The sequence below is a fragment of the Anolis sagrei genome, chromosome 3 (assembly GCF_037176765.1).
Source record: "Anolis sagrei isolate rAnoSag1 chromosome 3, rAnoSag1.mat, whole genome shotgun sequence".
Lineage (NCBI taxonomy): Eukaryota > Metazoa > Chordata > Lepidosauria > Squamata > Dactyloidae > Anolis > Anolis sagrei.
The window spans coordinates 176,486,738-176,506,382 of NC_090023.1; the positions used below are offsets into that span (position 1 = coordinate 176,486,738).

The 19,645-nt window shown below is 44.1% G+C and overlaps 1 protein-coding gene across 3 annotated transcripts in view; it reads right to left on the reverse strand.

Moving 5' to 3' along the window:
• Positions 1–19,645, reverse strand: part of ASCC1 (activating signal cointegrator 1 complex subunit 1) — a 121,940-nt gene that overhangs the window by 89,261 nt on the left and 13,034 nt on the right. For all 3 annotated transcript variants that reach the window (XM_060768827.2, XM_060768826.2, XM_067465699.1), the window contains exon 5: positions 17,581–17,759. In XM_060768827.2, coding sequence (XP_060624810.2) covers positions 17,581–17,759 — 179 coding nt within the window. The remainder of the gene's footprint in view (positions 1–17,580; positions 17,760–19,645) is intronic.

The window sequence follows — 19,645 nt, forward strand, 5'->3', positions numbered from 1 at the left end:
ATCCGAAATCTCCCTCCCCTCTGGGGGTTCTGGGGTGATTTCACCTTATACCTCCCTACCTTCCCAAAGGTCCAAGAGATAATAATAATAACAACAATAATAACTTTATTTATATACCGCTCCATCTCTCTGAGGGGACTCAGAAAGGTTCCCAAGTAACATCACAAAATATACAGAGTAAAAACAACAGAACCATAAGATTAACAAACAAAATATAAGCATAAAAATTGTCGCCATAACACATATATTAAAAGTAATCCTGCCTGTTCAAGGCAATTAAAAAATTAAAAGGCCGGGCCAAAATTTGTGCAAGTCCAAAAATTCTAGGGGGCCCGGGAATTAAGTGCAATGCTATGGCAGGCAACAACAATATTAGGTATGGGTCTGTGGCTGTTCATTCCAGGGCCGATTAGAGGAAAGAATCTGGGTAATTGGTAGGAAGAATAAGGCCATATTAGACAATGTGTGGGGCTGAGTTAGAACTGGTCATTTTCAAAGGCTTGTTGAAACCACCAGATCTTCAAGCTCTTACGAAAGGAGGGGAGGGATGGGGCCTGTCTTATTTCCCTTGGAAGGGTGTTCCAGAGACGGGGGGCTACCACTGAGAAGGCCCTCTCTCTCATCTCCACAAACCGCACTTGAGACAGTAGTGGGACCGAGAGGAGGGCCTCCCCAGAAGATCATAGAGCTCGTGCCAGTTCATAGAAAGAGATGTGATTGAGGAGATAGGCGGGGCCCGAACTGTTTAGGGCTTTATTGGTCATGACCTGCACCTTGAATTTGGCTCAGCAACTTATCAGCAGCCAATGAAGCTGTTTTAATAGGGGTGTTGTATTATTTATTATTTATTATTATTAACTTTATTTGTACCCCACTAACATCTCCCGAAGGACTCGATGCGGCTTACAAAGGCCAAGGCCTCAATAAAACAACAATATAACAATACACATAAACCAAAAGCAAATCAAAACATTAAAGCAATAACAGTAAGCAGTAAAAACAATACACCATGACACAATAAAAACTAGGCCGGGCCAAATGTAATGGGTACAGATTAAAAAGTGCTGAGTATGCTGAGTGAGATGTCAGGATTTTTGGATAAGTGCAATGTGCGGACAATCTTAATCTCTAATAAAGTGCTTCTGGGACGTGTTGCTGGAGTTTCCTATTCTGGAAAGGCACACCGGAATAGCCAGGTCTTCAAGCTCTTCCTAAAGACTGCCAACGTAGGGGCTTGTCTGATGTCCTTGGGGAGGGTGTTCCAGAGTCGAGGGGCTACCACAGAGAAGGCCCTGTCCCTCGTTCCCACCAACCGAGCTTGCGACGGTTGTATGCTCCCTATTTTTTTAAGAGTTGCAAGGGACCAGTAACTTACTGTTTAGACTAAAACGCCTCTATAGGTCTTAAACAGAGATAAATTATTTTAATGTTTATGTATGCGTATAGTCGATTTATGTCTCGGCATTGAATGTTTGCTGTTTCTATGTTGTACTCAGCCCTGAGGAGGGCAGAATATAAATGCTTTAAATACATAATAATAAATTAAAACATGCCAGAATTAATAGGTGAAACTGCCTCCAGCCAAGGACTTTAGAAGAATTCTCAGAAATCCAAACTTTGTTTATAGGTATGGGATTTATGGTATGAGAATTGGTGTAGCCCAAGTCAGGCTCAGTAGAATAACATGCAGTCGCTTGAGATGGAGAAATTGTTTAATCAGATTTATAGCATCATGTAGGCTGACTGAAAAGGGGCAGATCATCTTAATGATGAACACCCAACAATGAAAATTAGCCTTCAACATGAATATACACTTTTCTGCCTGAGATAGGCTATTCTACATGATAGGATATTTGCCTAAACTGAACAATTAAGCTTCTTAATACTTGATGCTGTACAATACTTAATTCTCAGCTGGCAGTACCTGAATTTGCTGTGAAATATATATCTAGAATTATTGCAAGTCTTCCCTGTAATCAAGAAGCTGTGCTAAGCACAAGTAACCATATGGAATACAGTATCTTGTGGAGTATCCTTTTTCTTATCTCCACTTAATATATTTCTGAGAAGCATACATCTGTAAGATGTGTCTAGTATACACTATCAATAAGTGATCCCCAGCTGGAGGAAAGAATAGGACTGCTTTTAAATTAATTTATTCCAAGAAAGTGTGTTTATGATTTCAGTACAAAGCTCTTTGGTTGAAGATTTCAATATAGATGCCTTCCAAACATTGCCCTCTGCTGGACATAAAGTCATGGTACAATTTTCTGTTTATTTGTCTCATAAATATCTATCACCATCACCTGAGGTTTGAAATCCTAGAATCAGTCAAATTAAAAAAAGGTGTAGTGGAAAAAAATTGATGGTAAGGCTGTAGAGATTTTGTCTTCAAATGGACCAAATCCAATTGTTTGTCCTTATCAGAGTAGGCCCACTGAATAAATGGAACCAGTTCCAATTACTACTTTAACTGGAACAAATAACTGGTTGTTGTTCATTTGTTCAGTCGTTTCCGACTCTTCGCGACCTCATGGACCAGCCCACACCAACTCCCTGTCGGCCGTCACCACGCCCAGCTCCTTCAAGGTCAATCCAGCCGCTTCACTTTATAAAACTTTGTGTTTTTAAATGCATTGTAACTGTACCCTCAATTTGCTTCTGACAAGATAAATAAAAAATAAAAATAAACAACAATCAATCCCTGTCCTTGCTGTCTCCTATTGCTGTAGTTGTTTGAAATATCGTATTTTGAGCCATTTCACCATAGCTAACTTATTATTTAATTAATTAGGTCAACACAGAACTTTAAAAAGAAAAGAACGAAAATAGAACATTATTGCGTTTCTTTTTTACTTAATTACGTTTGTTTTGACAAATTGCATTCTCAGTTACTATACAATAACATCAAATCTTTACAGCTCCATATGTAGCTAACACATTTGAACAGATCTTTTTAAACTAATGAAACCACCTGAACTGGTGAAATCCAAATGATTTCTCAATTAGTTTTTTCTAAAGCTGGCACCATGGTTGAGACAGAGTACATAATAATAAACATTAACCTTTGGCAAAAAAGGTAAAAAAAATTGAATAAACACAAAAAATGTCCTTTTTAAAAACACCCTCGCCCAAATGCATGCTCAACCACACCTCTCTAGTGAAATTAGTAAAATAAAAAAGGACTATAAGGAAAATATTAACTAAGAAAATTTAATCATATAATGCAGAAGAAAAATATTGGAATTCTCAAAGAGCAATCCTGAGCAGCGACGGCACTGAGGATAGCACACAGAGCTAGCTAGCACCCAACTCTCTCAACTGCCAGGATACCACAAAAAATGGAAAAGCTTGCCCTGATATATATATAGACCAGCTTTGCAAAAAGACACGTGATCCGCTTTCTTCTTTTAGTTGGCTCTGGCAAGGCTAACGGGGGAAATACCTACATCACAGAGCAATCAGATCTCCCTAATGTAGCCACATGGTCTGTTCCAGCTGAGCCTTCAGCTGTCCCCCGCCTGGTCCGTTTTCGGGGATCCGGTTGCCAGATCTCCGAATTCCCCCAAATCTTGAAACAGAATTGTGCACACCACTATTGTTGTAGTTGAGTCTCCTAGTAACATTAGTACTGATGATAGGAGTAGTAGAGGAGGAAAGAGAGGTGCTCAGAGTTTGGATGAGGAGCAACAAAGAAAGAGAGTTAGGGAGATATTCATGTTTCCTACAGACAATGACTCAGAAGGAGAAATGGAGGAGGAAGGAAATGAAAGCAGGAGTGTAAAACTGACTTGGGCTGCCCCATCCCGCAGACCACAAATTTTGAATGCGTCCACCTGAGGGTGGGAGACCGGGACAGAATAGGGATTCTGCTAGTGTACCGTCCACCTCGCTGCACTACAGTCTCCCTACCTGAGCTAGCGGGGGTGGTCTCGAGCCTGGCGGTGGAGTCCCAACGGCTTCTTGTGCTGGGGGACTTCAACATCCACGCCGAGGCAACCCTCACAGGTGCGGCTCAGGACTTCATGTCCGCCATGGCAACCATGGGGCTGTCCCAACAAATAACTGGCCCCACCCACTGTGCTGGACACACATTGGACTTGGTTTTCTGCCAGGGATGGGAGCAGGGTGGCGGTGTGGAGGAGTTATCCATCTCTCCGTTGCCGTGGACCGACCACTCCCTGATTAGATTTAGGCTCACTGCGCCCCCTAACCTCCGCAAGGGTGGAGGACCCATTAAGATGGTCCGCCCCAGGAGGCTAATGGATCCGAACGGATTCCTGACGGCTCTTGGGGAGTTTCCCGCCACCGCGGTAGGCGACAATGTTGAGGCCTTGGTCGCTCTCTGGAATGGGGAGATGACCAGGGCTATTAACATGATCGCTCCGGAACGTCCCCTCTCGAGTAACCGAGCTAAACCAGCCCCTTGGTTCACCGAGGAGCTGGCAGCGATGAAGCGAAGGAAGAGGGTTCTAGAGAGCGTGTGGCGATCGGACCCAAGCGAGTCAAACCGAGCACGGTTTGTGTCCTTTTTGAGGGCATATGCCGTGGCAATAAAAGCCGCCAAGAAAACTTTCTTTGCGGCCACTATTGCGTCTGCAAAGAACCGTCCGGCGGAGTTGTTCCGGGTTGTCAGAGGCCTTTTAACTCCCCCCGCCGGCGGGAGCCCTGACAACTCGGCAACGCGCTGTGAAGCATTTGCTCGGTTCTTTGCAGACAAAGTCGCTTTGATCCGTTCCGGGCTGGACGCCACATTAGATGCAGTCTCCGTGGATGTGACACAAGCACCTGCTTGTCAGATTTTGTTGGATTCTTTTCAGTTTGTGAAACCCGAGGATGTGGACAAGATACTTGGAGGAATGAGACCCACCACGTCCATCCTAGACCCCTGCCCATCCTGGCTTCTGAAGGAGGCCAGAGGGGGATTGGCCGAGTGGGTAACGGTGGTGGTTAATGCCTCCCTTCGGGAAGGCAAGATTCCAGCGAGCCTCAAACAGGCTGTTGTAAAGCCGCTGTTGAAGAAACCATCACTCGACCCCACTAAATTGGACAACTTTCGGCCTGTTTCCAATCTTCCCTTCTTGGGCAAAGTCATGGAAAGCGTGGTGGCCTCACAACTCCAGGTATTCTTGAGAGACACGGATAATCTGGATCCGGCACAGTCTGGTTTCAGACCGGGACATGGTACCGAGACGGTCTTGGTCGCCTTAGTCGATGATCTGCGCCGGGAGCTAGACAGGGGGAGTGTGTCCCTGTTGGTGCTCCTGGACCTCTCAGCGGCCTTCGATACCGTCGACCATGGTATTCTTCTGGGGCGCCTTGCAGAGATGGGTCTTGGGGGCACTGCTTTGCAGTGGCTCCGGTCATTTCTGGAGGGCCGTACTCAGAAGGTGTTGCTGGGGGACTCCTGTTCAGCGCCACAGCCGTTGATCTGTGGCGTTCCTCAGGGCTCCATCTTGTCCCCCTTGCTGTTTAACATCTACATGAAGCCGCTGGGTGAGATCATCCGGAGTTTCGGGGTGCGGTGTCACCTGTACGCAGATGACGTCCAACTCTGTCACTCCTTCCCACCTGCTACTAAGGAGGCCGTCGAAGTCCTGAACCGGTGCCTGGCCGCTGTAATGGTCTGGATGAGGGCGAACAAACTGAAACTAAATCCAGACAAGACAGAGGTACTCCTGGTCAGTCGCAAGGCCGAACAGGGTATAGGGTTACAGCCTGTGCTGGACGGGGTCGCACTCCCCTTGAAGGCACAGGTTCGCAGCTTGGGTGTGACCCTGGACTCATCGCTGAGCCTGGAGCCTCAGGTTTCAGCGGTGACCAGGGGAGCATTTGCACAGCTTAGGCTCGTGCGCCAGCTGCGCCCGTATCTTGGGAAGTCTGACTTGGCCACGGTGGTACACGCTTTGGTCACATCCCGCCTCGACTACTGCAACGCTCTCTACGTGGGGCTGCCCTTGAAGACGGCCCGGAAGCTTCAGCTAGTCCAACGCGCGGCAGCCATGTTGTTAACGGGAGCAGGACGCAGAGAGCATACAACGCCCCTGCTGTCCCAGCTCCACTGGCTGCCGATTTGCTACCGGGCCCAATTTAAGGTGCTGGTGTTATCCTACAAAGCCCTAAACGGTTCCGGCCCAAAATACCTTGCAGACCGCATCTCGGCCTATGAGCCCACGAGGGCCTTGAGATCATCCGGGGAGGCCCTTCTCTCGGTCCCGCCTGCCTCACAGGCACGTCTGGCGGGGACGAGAGAGCGGGCCTTCTCGGTGGTGGCCCCCCGGCTGTGGAACACCCTCCCTGTTGAAGTTAGACAGGCGCCCTCCTTGATGGCCTTTCGTAGGGGCCTGAAAACATGGCTCTTCGAGCAGGCCTTCAACTGAGTATCCTGAAACGACACTGGAATGGACTAGGACTATGAATTTTGGCTATGACCCCAGGACTTGACGAAGCGGATTTTAGTATAAGTATATGTTATGTTTGTATTGTCTGGTCTGTATTGTCGGAATTTATTGTACACTGGTCTTTTATGTTGCTGTTCACCGCCCCGAGTCGCCCTCGGGCTGAGAGGGGCGGTCAATAAATGCAAAAAATAAATAAATAAATAATAAAATAAATAAAACGGATTACTCGGGAGCAGGAGTCTGACGAAGAGCGTCAAAGGAAACGGATCCGTGATATACTTACTGCTCCAACTGAAGAAGAAGATTTTATGGGCTTTACTGGGAGTGATGAGTCTGGGAGTAGTGATGAGGAGGATGAGTTGGATTGGACTCGTGTGCAAGAAGTTAGAGATGTGTGTACACAACCTATGTCCAGCGACACTTTTGAAGGGCTTTCTGGGGATTGGCAATACATGGGGAGACCTAAGTCTTGATAAGAGATGGAAAAGCTGGCGAGAGGGGTGTTGGCGATCAGCTGTGAAGGCTAGAGCAGCTGATAGTGATGAGGAAAGGGTGGAGGACAGCTCATCAACAGATAATGAGTTGTAAAATAAATTTAGGCACTGGAGTAATGTGACTTTGCAGGAGGCAAAGTGTTGGATTCGTGCCTGGGTCTTTGTCGCTGCCATTTCTCTTGTTGGGTCCTGGAACTACAGGTTGCTGCTTTCTCCGTGTATCGACTGGCTTTGGATTCCTGTAAGTGCTGACTTCCCCTTTTCTTGACGTTGGACTGCCTGGACAACAACGCTGCTTTTTGGACTCTAATAACTTTGACTTCAGACTGTTTTTGGACTACGGCTTTGTGTTCTTCCACCTTGTTTACTTACATACCTTGAACTCTGTGACTTTGGAGTGTTTTGCTCAACTTTTTGTTTATCCCAGATTATATGCCGGTTTAATTTGGATTATTTGCCAAGTTAAGTTTTTGTCTTTCAAACTGCTTGAAACCTTTTGTTTTGGCCAGGGACACTGAAGTAAGTGTCCCTGAGTCCTTTTTGTTGCCTTAATAAACTTTGTTTGAACTTTATCTCTGTGTCTGGCTCTTTAAAGGCGTCTGGATACTGACAATCAGTCACCAACATTTACTGTTTGGAAAGCTCTGCTCTAAACTATAGTTTATCTCTAAGAGCCGCCGCACACTAGCGTCTTGGGAGACGTCATCGGTTGTGCTGGCACAGTTTGCTCTCCCAAGACGCTAGTTTTCAGCGGCTCTTAGAGATAAACTATGGTTTCTGTCAACAGCGAGAGTACGCTCGCATCACTGCCCTAGCAAAGGGAAAACCATGCGGGCGCGGAGAAAGAGGCGGAGAGAGAGGTGGAGTCTTCGACGTCATCGGTCATGCTGGCACAGTTTGCTCTCCCAAAACGCTAGTTTGCGGCGGCTCTTAAAGAGTGAGCCACAGGTACATAGGCTTCCCCACATTTTGTCATCTGGTTCTCTACTCGGTTCATATAGGTTTGCGGGTGCATCTAGTTCTTTTAAGCCTTAGCATGGGAGACCAAGAGTATACTAGAGAAAATATTCATTATTACCGATCAGCGATAGTAGGGAGACAGTTCCTGATTTTGCTCTATCCTCCACCCCAAATTTTGCACTGGGACTCAGTGACACCTGGAGCATGTCCATGCCTCATGATGTAATCCAGAAGGTTTGCTGAGGTAGAATCTGAAACTAACCAGACTCAATGAAAGATGATGGATTCCAATGCATTTTATACAAAATAGTTGATGTCTTGCATCTTCTTGCAACCACTCCAGCTAGACTGAGGCTTGCAGCTGATCATTCACATAATGCAGGGGTGGAGATCATGTGGCCTTATACAGGTTATTGGTCTTCAGCTTCTACCAGCCCTAGCCAGTGTACCCAATAGGAATAAATGTTTGAAGAAGCAGTCTAACATTTAGAGGGCCACACTGATTCCTATTCTGGACATAATCCTAACCAATGATTTAGGAATGCAATTAATCACGTTTTGAAGCAATTCTCCATGGTTTGTGTGTGTGTGTGTTTGATACCAAATGCTTGCATTTTACGTTTGCAATGGAATGTATACTTATTTCTAGATTTAGTATTTTCTCCCTGGGGGAATATTTTCCCAGAAATGTATTTCTGTTCATTTTATAGTTTGCAGTAATACATAAAATGACATAATAGACTTTTAAGAGGCATAAATTGTGGCTTTGTTCCAATGCTGGTGCTATCAGTGCACCAGGAGAATATGAAGTAGAAATCTTTTAGAACCATTTCAACCTATTTCTACTTGTCTGGCAAGGTGTCACTTTACTTTTCACAAGAAAGAAAAACTTGTGAGGCTCTCAGGGCTTTCTGAAAACTTGAGGTGATTTATAAATACTCTACAAAATGTTCAAATAGCCTGACTTGGATCCTGCTTCTTCATATCTCTTCTTGCCCTTGCCATAAAAATTATTTCCATAATAACAGGAAAGCGGGAGGGGGGGTCTCACTATCTGCAGGTGAGCATCATGGACACTCATAAATAATGTGAGTCCAGCCACAAATGACCAACAACAGCAGGATGGAGCTTCTGCTAACCCGCAATATGGAGCTTCTGCTAGCCCACAATTTCTGAACGCATAGAAATAGAAGTCTCAATTTTGATCCAAAAGAATTCCAATTTTGACCAAAGAGGAGAAGAGCGAGTGTTTTCAGCTTTTATTGCATTGGCACAAGGGTCAGAATATCATACATTGCCTATTCCTACCCTGTATGAACATCTATGCTCTAAGACAGCAATCCTCAACTCTTAGAGTTGAGATCCTCCAAGAGTTGAGATCCTCCAGATGTTTTGGATCTCAGCTCTTAGAAGCCTTAGCTTCCTTGGCCAATGATCAGGGATTCTGAGAGCCAAAATCCAAAACACCTAAGAGACTAGAGTTTGGGAAACATTCCTCCAGGAGCCATTTATTTATCTTTATAGTAGTCATCCATGGTATTCTGAGAATCATAGCAGTATTGAGCTCGTATGCGCTTGAAGACCAAAGAATCAGCTACCCAAGAAATGAAACTTGAACATCACCATTTAGATCAAAGGACCATTTGAACCAGCATCTGATTTTCCACAACAGTAGGCTAGATGCCTACAAGAAGGGCGTCAACACCATCCGACTCCTGTTCTCTAGGAAACAGCATTCAGAGGCATGGTGCCTTAGATCCAGAAGGCAATATACAGTCCTCTGTGACCAAAGCCATTGAGACGAACAGATCTATCTTCCATGCAGTCAGTAAAGGCATGTCCTTTCCCTAATGTGCAGTATTAGTGACATAACTCAGACCCAAGGAAAAACTAGAACAGATCAAATTTGTATTATTTGGAAAGATAAGTTGAAAGCTTACAATTTCAGCAGGCATGATGCTTTCAGAAGGCCTCTAGCGACTGTTGTGGGAAATCAGATGCTGGTTCAAATGGTCCTTTGATCTGAATAGTGGTGTTCATGTTTTATTTCTTGGGTAGCTGGTTCTTTGGTCTTCAAGCGCATACAAACTCAACATTTCTATGATTTTCAGAATACCATGGACTGCTAAAAAGATAAATAAATGACTCCTGGAGGAATCTTTCCCAAACTCTAGTCTCTTAGGTGTTTTGGATTTTGGCTCTCAGAATCCCTGAGAGTTGACTTTTAACTGATCCTATTGGGATAAAACGCATTTTTGTCGGAATTATTTGTCCCAATGTTATTTTGAAGACTTTTGACTGCAATTACTATTATGTGAATATCATTAACTGCAGTGTCAGTTTCCAATGAGAAACTAAGGTAATATCTATCTATCTATCTATCTATCTATCTATCTATCTCTATATCTATATCTATATCTATATAAACAAACTAGCTGTCCCCTGCCACGTGTTGCTGTGGCCCAGTCTGTCGATCTAGAAAATAATGAGCAAGTGTTGCTTTCTAATATATGTAATGTCTTTATGCTTGTGGGTAAACAGTATTTCTTGCTGTTTCCTTGTCACTGTTGATGTGGAGAGTGTCTGGTTTGCCCACCCTGGAACATGCAAGATATCATTGTCCTTTTTTAAGGGTCCCTTTCAAATCTAGGATACTATATCTGTATGTGTGTGAATCATATCTATCTCTATCTATCTATCTATCTATCTATCTATCTATCTATGGCTGGATGACTCTTTGTCAGGAGGGCTTTGATTATGTTTTCTTGCCCTGATGAAGGGAGTTAGATTGGATGGCCTTAAGTATTTTCTGTTGGTCGTGGGTGTTCTGTATGGGAAGTTTGCCCCGACTCTATAGTTCATGGGGTTCAGAATGCTCGATTGTAGGTGAACTGTGAATCCCAGTGACTACAACTCCCAAATGTCAAGGTCTACTTCCCCCAAACTCCATCTGTGTTCATATTTGGGCGTACTGAGTGCTTGTGCCAAGTTTGGTCCAGATCCATCATTGTTTGAGTCCATAATGTTCTCTAGATGTAGATGAACTACAACTCCAAAACTCAAGGTCAATGCCAACCAAACCCTTCCAGTATTTTCTGTTGGACATGGGAGTTCTGTGTGCCAAGTTTGGCTCGATTCCATAATTAGTGGAGTTCAGAATTCTCTTTAATTGTAGGTGAACTATAAATCCCAGCAACTACATCACCCAAATGACAAAATCAACCCTTTCCCAACCCCACCAGCATTCAAATGTTGGTGTATCAGATATTTGTGCCAAATTTGGCCCAGTGAATGAAAATACATCCTGTATATCATATATTTACATTACGATTCAAAACAGGAGCAAAATTACAGTTATGAAGTAGCAACAAATATAATGTTGTGGTTGGGGGTCACCACGACATGAAGAACTGTACGCAGATGATCTCCAACTCTGTCACTCCTTCCCACCTGCTACTAAGGAGGCTGTCGAGGTCCTGAACCGGTGCCTGGCCGCTGTAATGGTCTGGATGAGGGCGAACAAATTGAAATTAAATCCAGACAAGACAGAGGTACTCCTGGTCTGTCGCAAGGCCGAACAGGGTATAGGGTTACAGCCTGTGCTGGACGGGGTTGCACTCCCCTTGAAGGCACAGGTTCGCAGCTTGGGTGTGATCCTGGATTCATCGTTGAGCCTGGATCCCCAGGTTTCAGCGGTGACCGGGGGAGCATTTGCACAGCTCAGGCTCGTGCGCCAGCTGCGCCCGTACCTCGGGAAGTCTGACTTGGCCACGGTAGTCCACGCTCTGGTCACATCCCGCCTTGACTACTGCAACGCTCTCTACGTGGGGCTGCCCTTGAAAACGGCCCGGAAGCTTCAGCTAGTCCAGCGCGCGGCAGCCATGTTACTAACAGGAGCGGGACGCAGGGAGCACACAACGCCCTTGTTGTTCCAGCTTCACTGGCTGCCGATCTGCTACCGGGCCCAATTTAAGGTGCTGGTGTTATCCTACAAAGCCCTAAACGGTTCCGGCCCAAAATACCTTTCTGACCGCATCTCGGCCTATGAGCCCACGAGGACCTTGAGATCGTCTGGGGAGGCCCTTCTCTCGATCCCGCCTGCCTCACAGGCACGTCTGGCGGGGACGAGAGATAGGGCCTTCTCGGTGGTGGCCCCCCGGCTGTGGAACGCCCTCCCTGTAGACATCAGACAGGCGCCCTCCCTTATGGCATTCCGCAAGAGCCTAAAGACATGGTTATTTGAGAAGGCGTTTGACTAAGTGCTACAACAATTGGCAATGATGATCGGAACGGAATATGATAACGAGTTTGGTTTATGATTCTACGATGAGACGGCGCGGATGATTTAGTGTAATTGTATTATTGATAGTTATGTTGATTTTGTTATGATATTGCCTATTGTAAACTGTTTTTATATGTTGTACACCGCCGTGAGTCGCCCTAGGGCTGAGAACGGCGGTCAACAAATGCAGTAAATAATAATAATAATAATAATAAATAACTGTATTAAAGGGTCGTGGCATCAGGAAGTTTGAGAAGCACTGATCTATATCTATACATATAAACAAATGTGAGTATAATTTAATATTTTACTTTCCTACTGTTTAGGCAGGCTGCCTGCTCCTGTAAAAGCTTGAATGGACCCTAACTATTAATTTTTTTGCACATTTGAATACAACTGTCATCCTTCTTGTGAAACAAAAAGAAAGAGACTCAACTGCAGTATACACTGACATTAGATTGGAGCAGTACAAAGGGTGGATGGGTGGTTGTCATGGTAACAATTTTAGCAAGAGGAAAAGATTCTGCACCGCTGCTCAACAACCAGCAGAAATGCTAATCTCAGAACCTGATATTATTCCTTTTTATATAAATACTCTGGCTGTTAATCAACTGCATTTGAATAGCGGCATCATTAACTGACTGCTCTGTTTTGAAGCTGAAAACAGCAGCAGGAAGAGACACACAGCTTCGGTGACTGGCACATATTCAGATTCCTCAAAACACACTAAGAACTCTCCCACTGCTTTGCACAGCACTATACACTTTCTTATTGTACTGCAAAGCATGGGTTTTCAAACATAATTTTTTTCCCCCGTGCTCATGTGCTTTCTGACAGATCCTGCTGCGAGATAAAGTGGTTTTGGAGTGGCATTACAGGCCATTTAATGAGTGAGAGGTGTATGCAGGAGCAATAGGATCCTTTAACTAACTCGCAAGTATGCATCTTCAAGTCTAAATACGATGAGGTACATTGCAGCCTTGGGACTCAATTTCACGAAAAGCCATCTCTTGCAGTCACTTAATTCTATGTTTTTAAATTTGTAGGGTTATGAGTCAAGGGAGAGTGATAAAAACAGATATTTAGATCTCCTGACAGAAATCAAGAAATCCGGTTAAGACTCTTTTGAATTACAGGAACCATACATTCTGCAAATGTGAATGCCGACAAATGTTCTGAAGCTATGTCATTTCATAATATAGGATTCTCATCTATATAAATAAAAATGTAATGTTTGTTTGTTGGATTAACATAACTCAAAAACTACTGGACAAATTGCCGCCAAATTTGGACACAAGACACCTACTAACCCAAGGAGTGACCATCACTCAAAAAAATTGATTTTGTCATTTGGGAGTTGTAGTTGTTGGGATTTATAGTTCACCTGTAATCTGTCCGAACATCCCACCTCGGAGTTTAAGATCTTCTGGGGAGGCCCTGCTCTTGGCCCCACCTCTATCACAAGTGAGGTTGGTGGGGACGAGGAGCAGGGCCTTCTCGGTGGTGGCCCCTCACCTGTGGAATTCACTCCCCAGGGAAATTAGGTCATCGACATCCCTCCTCTCTTTAAGAAGGAAATTAAAAACATGGATTTGGGACCAGGCTTTTGGGTAATCTGGCAGATCGACAAAGGACAAGCGACAACTAGAATTGATGGATTTGACAATGTGGAATTGAATTTACAGACTCTGAACTGGCAAACGTTGAGCACTAGATTGGTTTTATGGATTATGATGTATAATGGATTGTTTTAATTGTTTTAATTACTGTTTATATATGTTTTATTTTTATTTTATGGTTGTGCTGGCATCGAATTGCGCCTTTTGTAAGCCGCCCTGAGTCCCCCCTCGGGGGTTGAGGAGGGCGGGGTAGAAATGCGAGAAATAAATAAATGAATAAAGAGCATTTTTAACTCCACCAATGAGGGAATTGAACCAATCTTGGCACACAGGACTCCCATGACCAAGGACTAGAAGGGTTTGGTAGGCATTGATCTTGAGTGCGCTGTGGATGGATCTGGACTGAACTTGGCATGAATATCCCATATGCCCAAATACGAACACAGATGGAGTTTGAGGGAAATAGACATTGACATTTGGGAGTTGTAGTTACTGGGATTTATAGTTCACCTACAATCAAAGAGCATTCTGAACCTCACACAGAATCCCATGACTAACAGAAAATACTTAAGGCCATCCAGTCCAAATCCCTTCACCAGGGCAAGAAAACAAAATCAAAGCCCTCCTGACAAAGAGCCATCCAGTCATAGATATAGATAGATATATATGATTCACACAGAGAGAGATATAGTATCATAGATTTGAAAGGGACCCCTAAAGAAGGTCATTATATGTTGTATGTTTCAGAGTAGGCAAACCAGACAATCCTCACATCAACACTGACAAAGAAGCAGCAAGAAATACTGTTTACCCACAAGCATCAAGAAATTACATAGATTAGAAACCAACACTTTCTCATTACTTTATTTTCCAGATCACCAGACTGGGCCACAGCAATGCATGGCAGGGGACAGCTAGAGTAATAATAGTACTTTATAGAGTTCCCTTCAACATCTTTCTGCAATATATTCTTTCAAAATACAAACAACTTTCTCCTATGAGGTTTTTTCACAGCAGATATCCAAAGCCTCTCTCTGGGACTGATCCCAAGAGTTTCTCACTCCTTACTTTTCTGCCAGCTTTACTGCTGCACAAATAGGCACACCAAAGGGATTTGGCTGATCTCCATTGCATTCACTCTGAATCCTGTATTACCTGCATTCCAGTTTTTCTCAATCTGTTTCATTGCCTGACAAGTCTTTTGTAAACCAAGGGGAATTACAGCAGCTCAACATCAGAACATGCACTTGGGATTAATTGTACTGGTGGCCTTTTTGTCTCTCCACAGAAAGACCGAGACCTCAATCAAATTGTCAGTCCTATCTACCAGAAAATCTCCCAGAGCATACAGGAATCTCTCAGATTCTATAAAACTTTGGGGGAAGGCTATTTTAATAGGCCCCCCAAAGGCCTGCTACTTCTAAACGAAACGTCATAAGGAAATATAGGGCTATTGAAATCTCCCCTCACTTAGATCACCCTCAGCTTTCCCAATAGCAAAATCTATTATATGTCCTACTTCATAGCTTTGGCGGCTCGTCCATTACGCGAAGTAAGCGGTCGCAGAACACTTTTTTTGCAAGGGGCGCAGAGGCGCCTCTGTAAATGCCCCTCGACCGCCACTTGAGGAGCGCCCCCTCAGCTCACAACAGCCCTAGCAGTCTGGGGGGAGCCTCGGCTTTCTTGCCTCACTGCCGGGCGGTCCCCTTCCCAAAGGGGCCGGGCCCTTGAGCCTCACCTAGCCTCTCTCATTCCTGCTCCACCCGGTCACCGGGTACACGAGCAGAGCCGGCGCACAATCGTTCTCCGCGTTCTATCCCTTCCCCATGACTGGCTCCCTTTCCCGATCCCCCAGCGCTCCTCTCCCCAATCCGCGGGTGGGCCAAGGGGCCAAGTCGCCGCGCCTGGCCCACTTCGGGTCCGGAGGCGTGTCTGAAGACCCCAGCGTGCGCACCAAAAGTCGTCTCTTCTCCTGACTTTCTCTTCAGCCATTGGAACCAAGAGAGAGAGAGATAGCCCCTCTGGCTGGAGGTATTTCCCACCTCCGCTCACTCCTTTGTTTTTGCGCCTACCTTCAGGAAAGGTGGGCATCTCCACCTCTGTCTCTCTCTCTCTCTTGGTCCCAATGGCTGAGGAGAAAGTCAGGAGAAGAAGTGACTTTTGGTGCACACACTGGGGCCTTCAGGCACACCTCCGGACCCAAAGTGGTCCAGGCAAGGGAGCAAGTGCGGCAAGTGTAGTTACTGAGATGTATAGTTCACCTACAATCAAAGAGCATTCTGAACTCCACCAATGACGGAATTGAACCAAATATGGCACACAGAACTCCCACAACGAACAGAAAATATATATCAATGATTGGTTGGGGGGGGGGGGCAAAATACTGTTTGCTTACCGTTGAAAATTACCTAGGGCCGCCTCTGTGTGCAGCTTCCTTTACTCTATGGTTTCTGTGCAGTTATAAAAGGGGCTGCAGACCACATGCTCTCTCTCTATCCTTTTGACTATGTGACCTGTTGATAGCTGCTTTCTTATAAGAGAGATGCCCTGGCCGGATGGCACAGAGAATTGTCTCAAACATATCTGAAACTGCACTGATAAGTTTTGTACCTGTGTATGAACACACGAAGAAGTAAACCAAATACTTACATTGCCCTCTCACCCAGTGTTTTACGTTTTAATCTTTGCAATTGGCCCTGCCCACTGTGATCAATTTTCTGTGTTTTAATATTCTGATTTTATATTGTTGCTCTGTTTATTTATATTGGTTTTTGTATCTTATGTTATTTTTTATTATTTTTATTTTCTGTTGTGTTCTTGTGTTATATTGTTTTACTGTATTGCTGGGCGTGGCCTCGTGTAAGCTGCCCTGAGTCCCCTTGGGGAGATGGTGGTGGGGTATAAATAAAGTTTTATTATTTATTAAATACGTTACTTTTTTCATTTTTGCCTCTTGAGTGCATGATATAAAACAAGTTGTTTTATGGGAGTGTGTGTGTATGCCACTGAAAAACACTTCTAAAGCTCTGACATTTTAAAGCAATGGCAAATCTGTTAGAGATAACAGGTTATTCAGTCCAACAACTGAAACCACTACCTTGCATATTTATATCACAAGAGAAGGTTCTACTCTAAAGGGTTTTTGGCTCTTCTCTAAAAGGTTATCATTTTCTAAAAAGTTTATGATTTCCAAAAGGTGTTTTTCCAAAAGGTTATAAATTCCATTTTTAAAAAGGGCAGCTATGCCGTCTCAAGTTGGTCCCATCAGTATACATTTGTGTGGGCTTTATTACATCCTCCTCATATTTATCATTCTAGTGAATTTCTAATGACAATGCTATTGTCTCAGGTAAAAGCAGTGCTACTAACATCATACATTTTGTCAAAGGCTTTCATGGCCGGAATCACTGGGTTGTTGTAGGTTTTTTCAGGCTGTATGGCCATGGTCTAGAGGCATTCTCTCCTGACATTTCGCCTACATCTATGGCAAGCATCCTCAGAGGTAGTGAGGTCTGTTGGAACTAGGAAAAAGTTGAAACATTCGCACCTAGCCCCAGCAGACAAGAGTCCTTTGTCTCATCCTGGTCATTCCACAGATATATAAACCCTTTTTCCTAGTTCCAACAGACCTCACTACCTCTGAGGATGCTTGCCATAGATGCAGGCGAAACATCAGGAGAGAATGCCTCTAGACCATGGCCATACAGCCCAAAAAAACCTACAACAACCCATCATACATTTTATGCCTATCAGTCTTGATAAGCTCACACGGCAATGAAAAAAAAAACTCCCAATGATTTTTGAGTATCATTATGTCAACTTACATTTGAACACTTCTCTAAGACTTCTTCCTTGAATTGTAGAAACTTTTCCTGGATTACAGCTTGGTTGAGTGCAATTGACAGAAAGTGTGTGAAGGGCTGTTTTTTGCGAAAGCTCTCAGCAAGAACATCAATTCGTGTTCGAGCTGAAATAACACCATTCCGTTGCTGTCCTGTGATCACTGGAAAGAAGCAAAATACAAGACAGGTTTCACGACAATATGCAATGTACACTTGTGAAAGTAAAGAATTAATGGCAGGTTTTGTCACTATTTCGATAAGACAGTTTGTAACAAGGTGGAAACTACCTGTACAAATTTTAAAGGTCAACATTACAATAAATCAGCAGTTTTAAATATATGAGATCAACTTCTCTAAAGAGAAATTCATTGTTTCCAAAGTAGGCAGATGCTGCTCTTTCACTTCCCACATCAAGTTACATTTTTGTGTATATCTTCATTGGGGACACAATCCCAACATAACATGAACAACTTATATTGTCTCTTGATGATGTGAAAGAATGAACCAGTCTCATTCTTTCTGCAGGAATTGATGTTCTGGGATTTTAAAAGCTTGCTATGAACTCATTTGTACATCAAAACAAACCATGATTTGCATTAGCCATGGTTTGTTATTTAAACCATGAAATGCATTACATACATCTTCTGATACTATTGGGAATGTGGAAACTTTGTTCTCTTCAGCCTGAAGCAATTCAGAATGGCTTTCTTCACATGTCACACAAAGCCATAGTTTAGCACAGTGGTTCTCAACCTGTGGATCCCCAGATGTTTTGGCCTTCAAATCCCAGAAATCCTTACAGCTGGTAAACTGGTTGGGATTTCTGGGAGTTGTAGGCCAAAACACCTGGGGACCCACAGATTGAGAACCACTGTTTTAGCATAAAGCAGATGAGCTGGAAAGAGTTACAGGTGGCCTTTGATCTACTGATTACTATGTCAAAGCCAGAACCATAATTATAATTATTTTAAACCTGGGACAGAATATAAAGGGATAACCATATTAACCTAGGAGATCGGATTATGATTTTACTGTTGAGACGTGATGGATTAGTTATATAGATGTTTAGATGTTATATTGATGCTCTGTTGTATTGTTATATTGACGTAGTTGATTTAGTTACTGTTTTAAATGCTAATGTTGTGCACCTGTATATTGTCCTGGTTGTAAACCGCACTGAGTCGCCTACGGGCTGAGAGAGTGCGGTATACAAGTAAAGTAAATAAATAAATAATAAAAAAACCTAGAGCACTGCTTCTTAAACTGTGGGTTCTGACCCCAAATGGGGTCCCCTTAGCTCAATATTGGTAAAGGTTTCCCCTGACATAAAGTCTAGTAATGTCCTACTCTGGGTGGTAGTGCTCATCTCCATTTCTAAGCCGAAGAGGCGATGTCGTCTGTAGATGCCTCCAAGTTCATGTAGTCAGCATGACTGTATGGAGTGCCGTTACCTTCCCGTCAAAGCGGTACCTATTGATCTACTCACATTTGCAACCCAGCTTCAGCAAGGTTGGCAGAAGCTGGGGTGAACAGCAGGAGGGATTTGAACTGCCAACCTTTCAGTCAACAAGTTCAGCAGCTCAGCAGTTTAACCCACTGCACCACCGGGGGCTCCTGGCTCAATATTAGGGTCCCAAAAAATTTGGCAAGTCTCTCTACAGATGTACCTGTGAGGGTGGTGGACAGAAACAAGAGTCTCTGAGAGTCTGGGTAATGATTCATTACCCAATGAATGATTACCCAAACAAGTAACTAATGCTGTGTTTTTATTGAGTATTTTATTTAAATTGAGTTGGGGTTTCTGTTAATTCTGTTAGTGTTGTTTTATGTCAAGCCAGATATGGCAACCAGATTACTAACTGGGGTGGCATACAGGGAGCATACCACCCCCCCTGCTATGCCAGCTCCACTGGCTGCCGGTCCATCTCCGAGCCCAATTCAAAGTGCTGGTTTTAACCTATGAAGCTCTATACGGTTCAGGCCCAGCTTACTTGTCCGAACGCATCTGCCCCTACGTCCCACCTCACAATTTAAGATCATCTGGGGA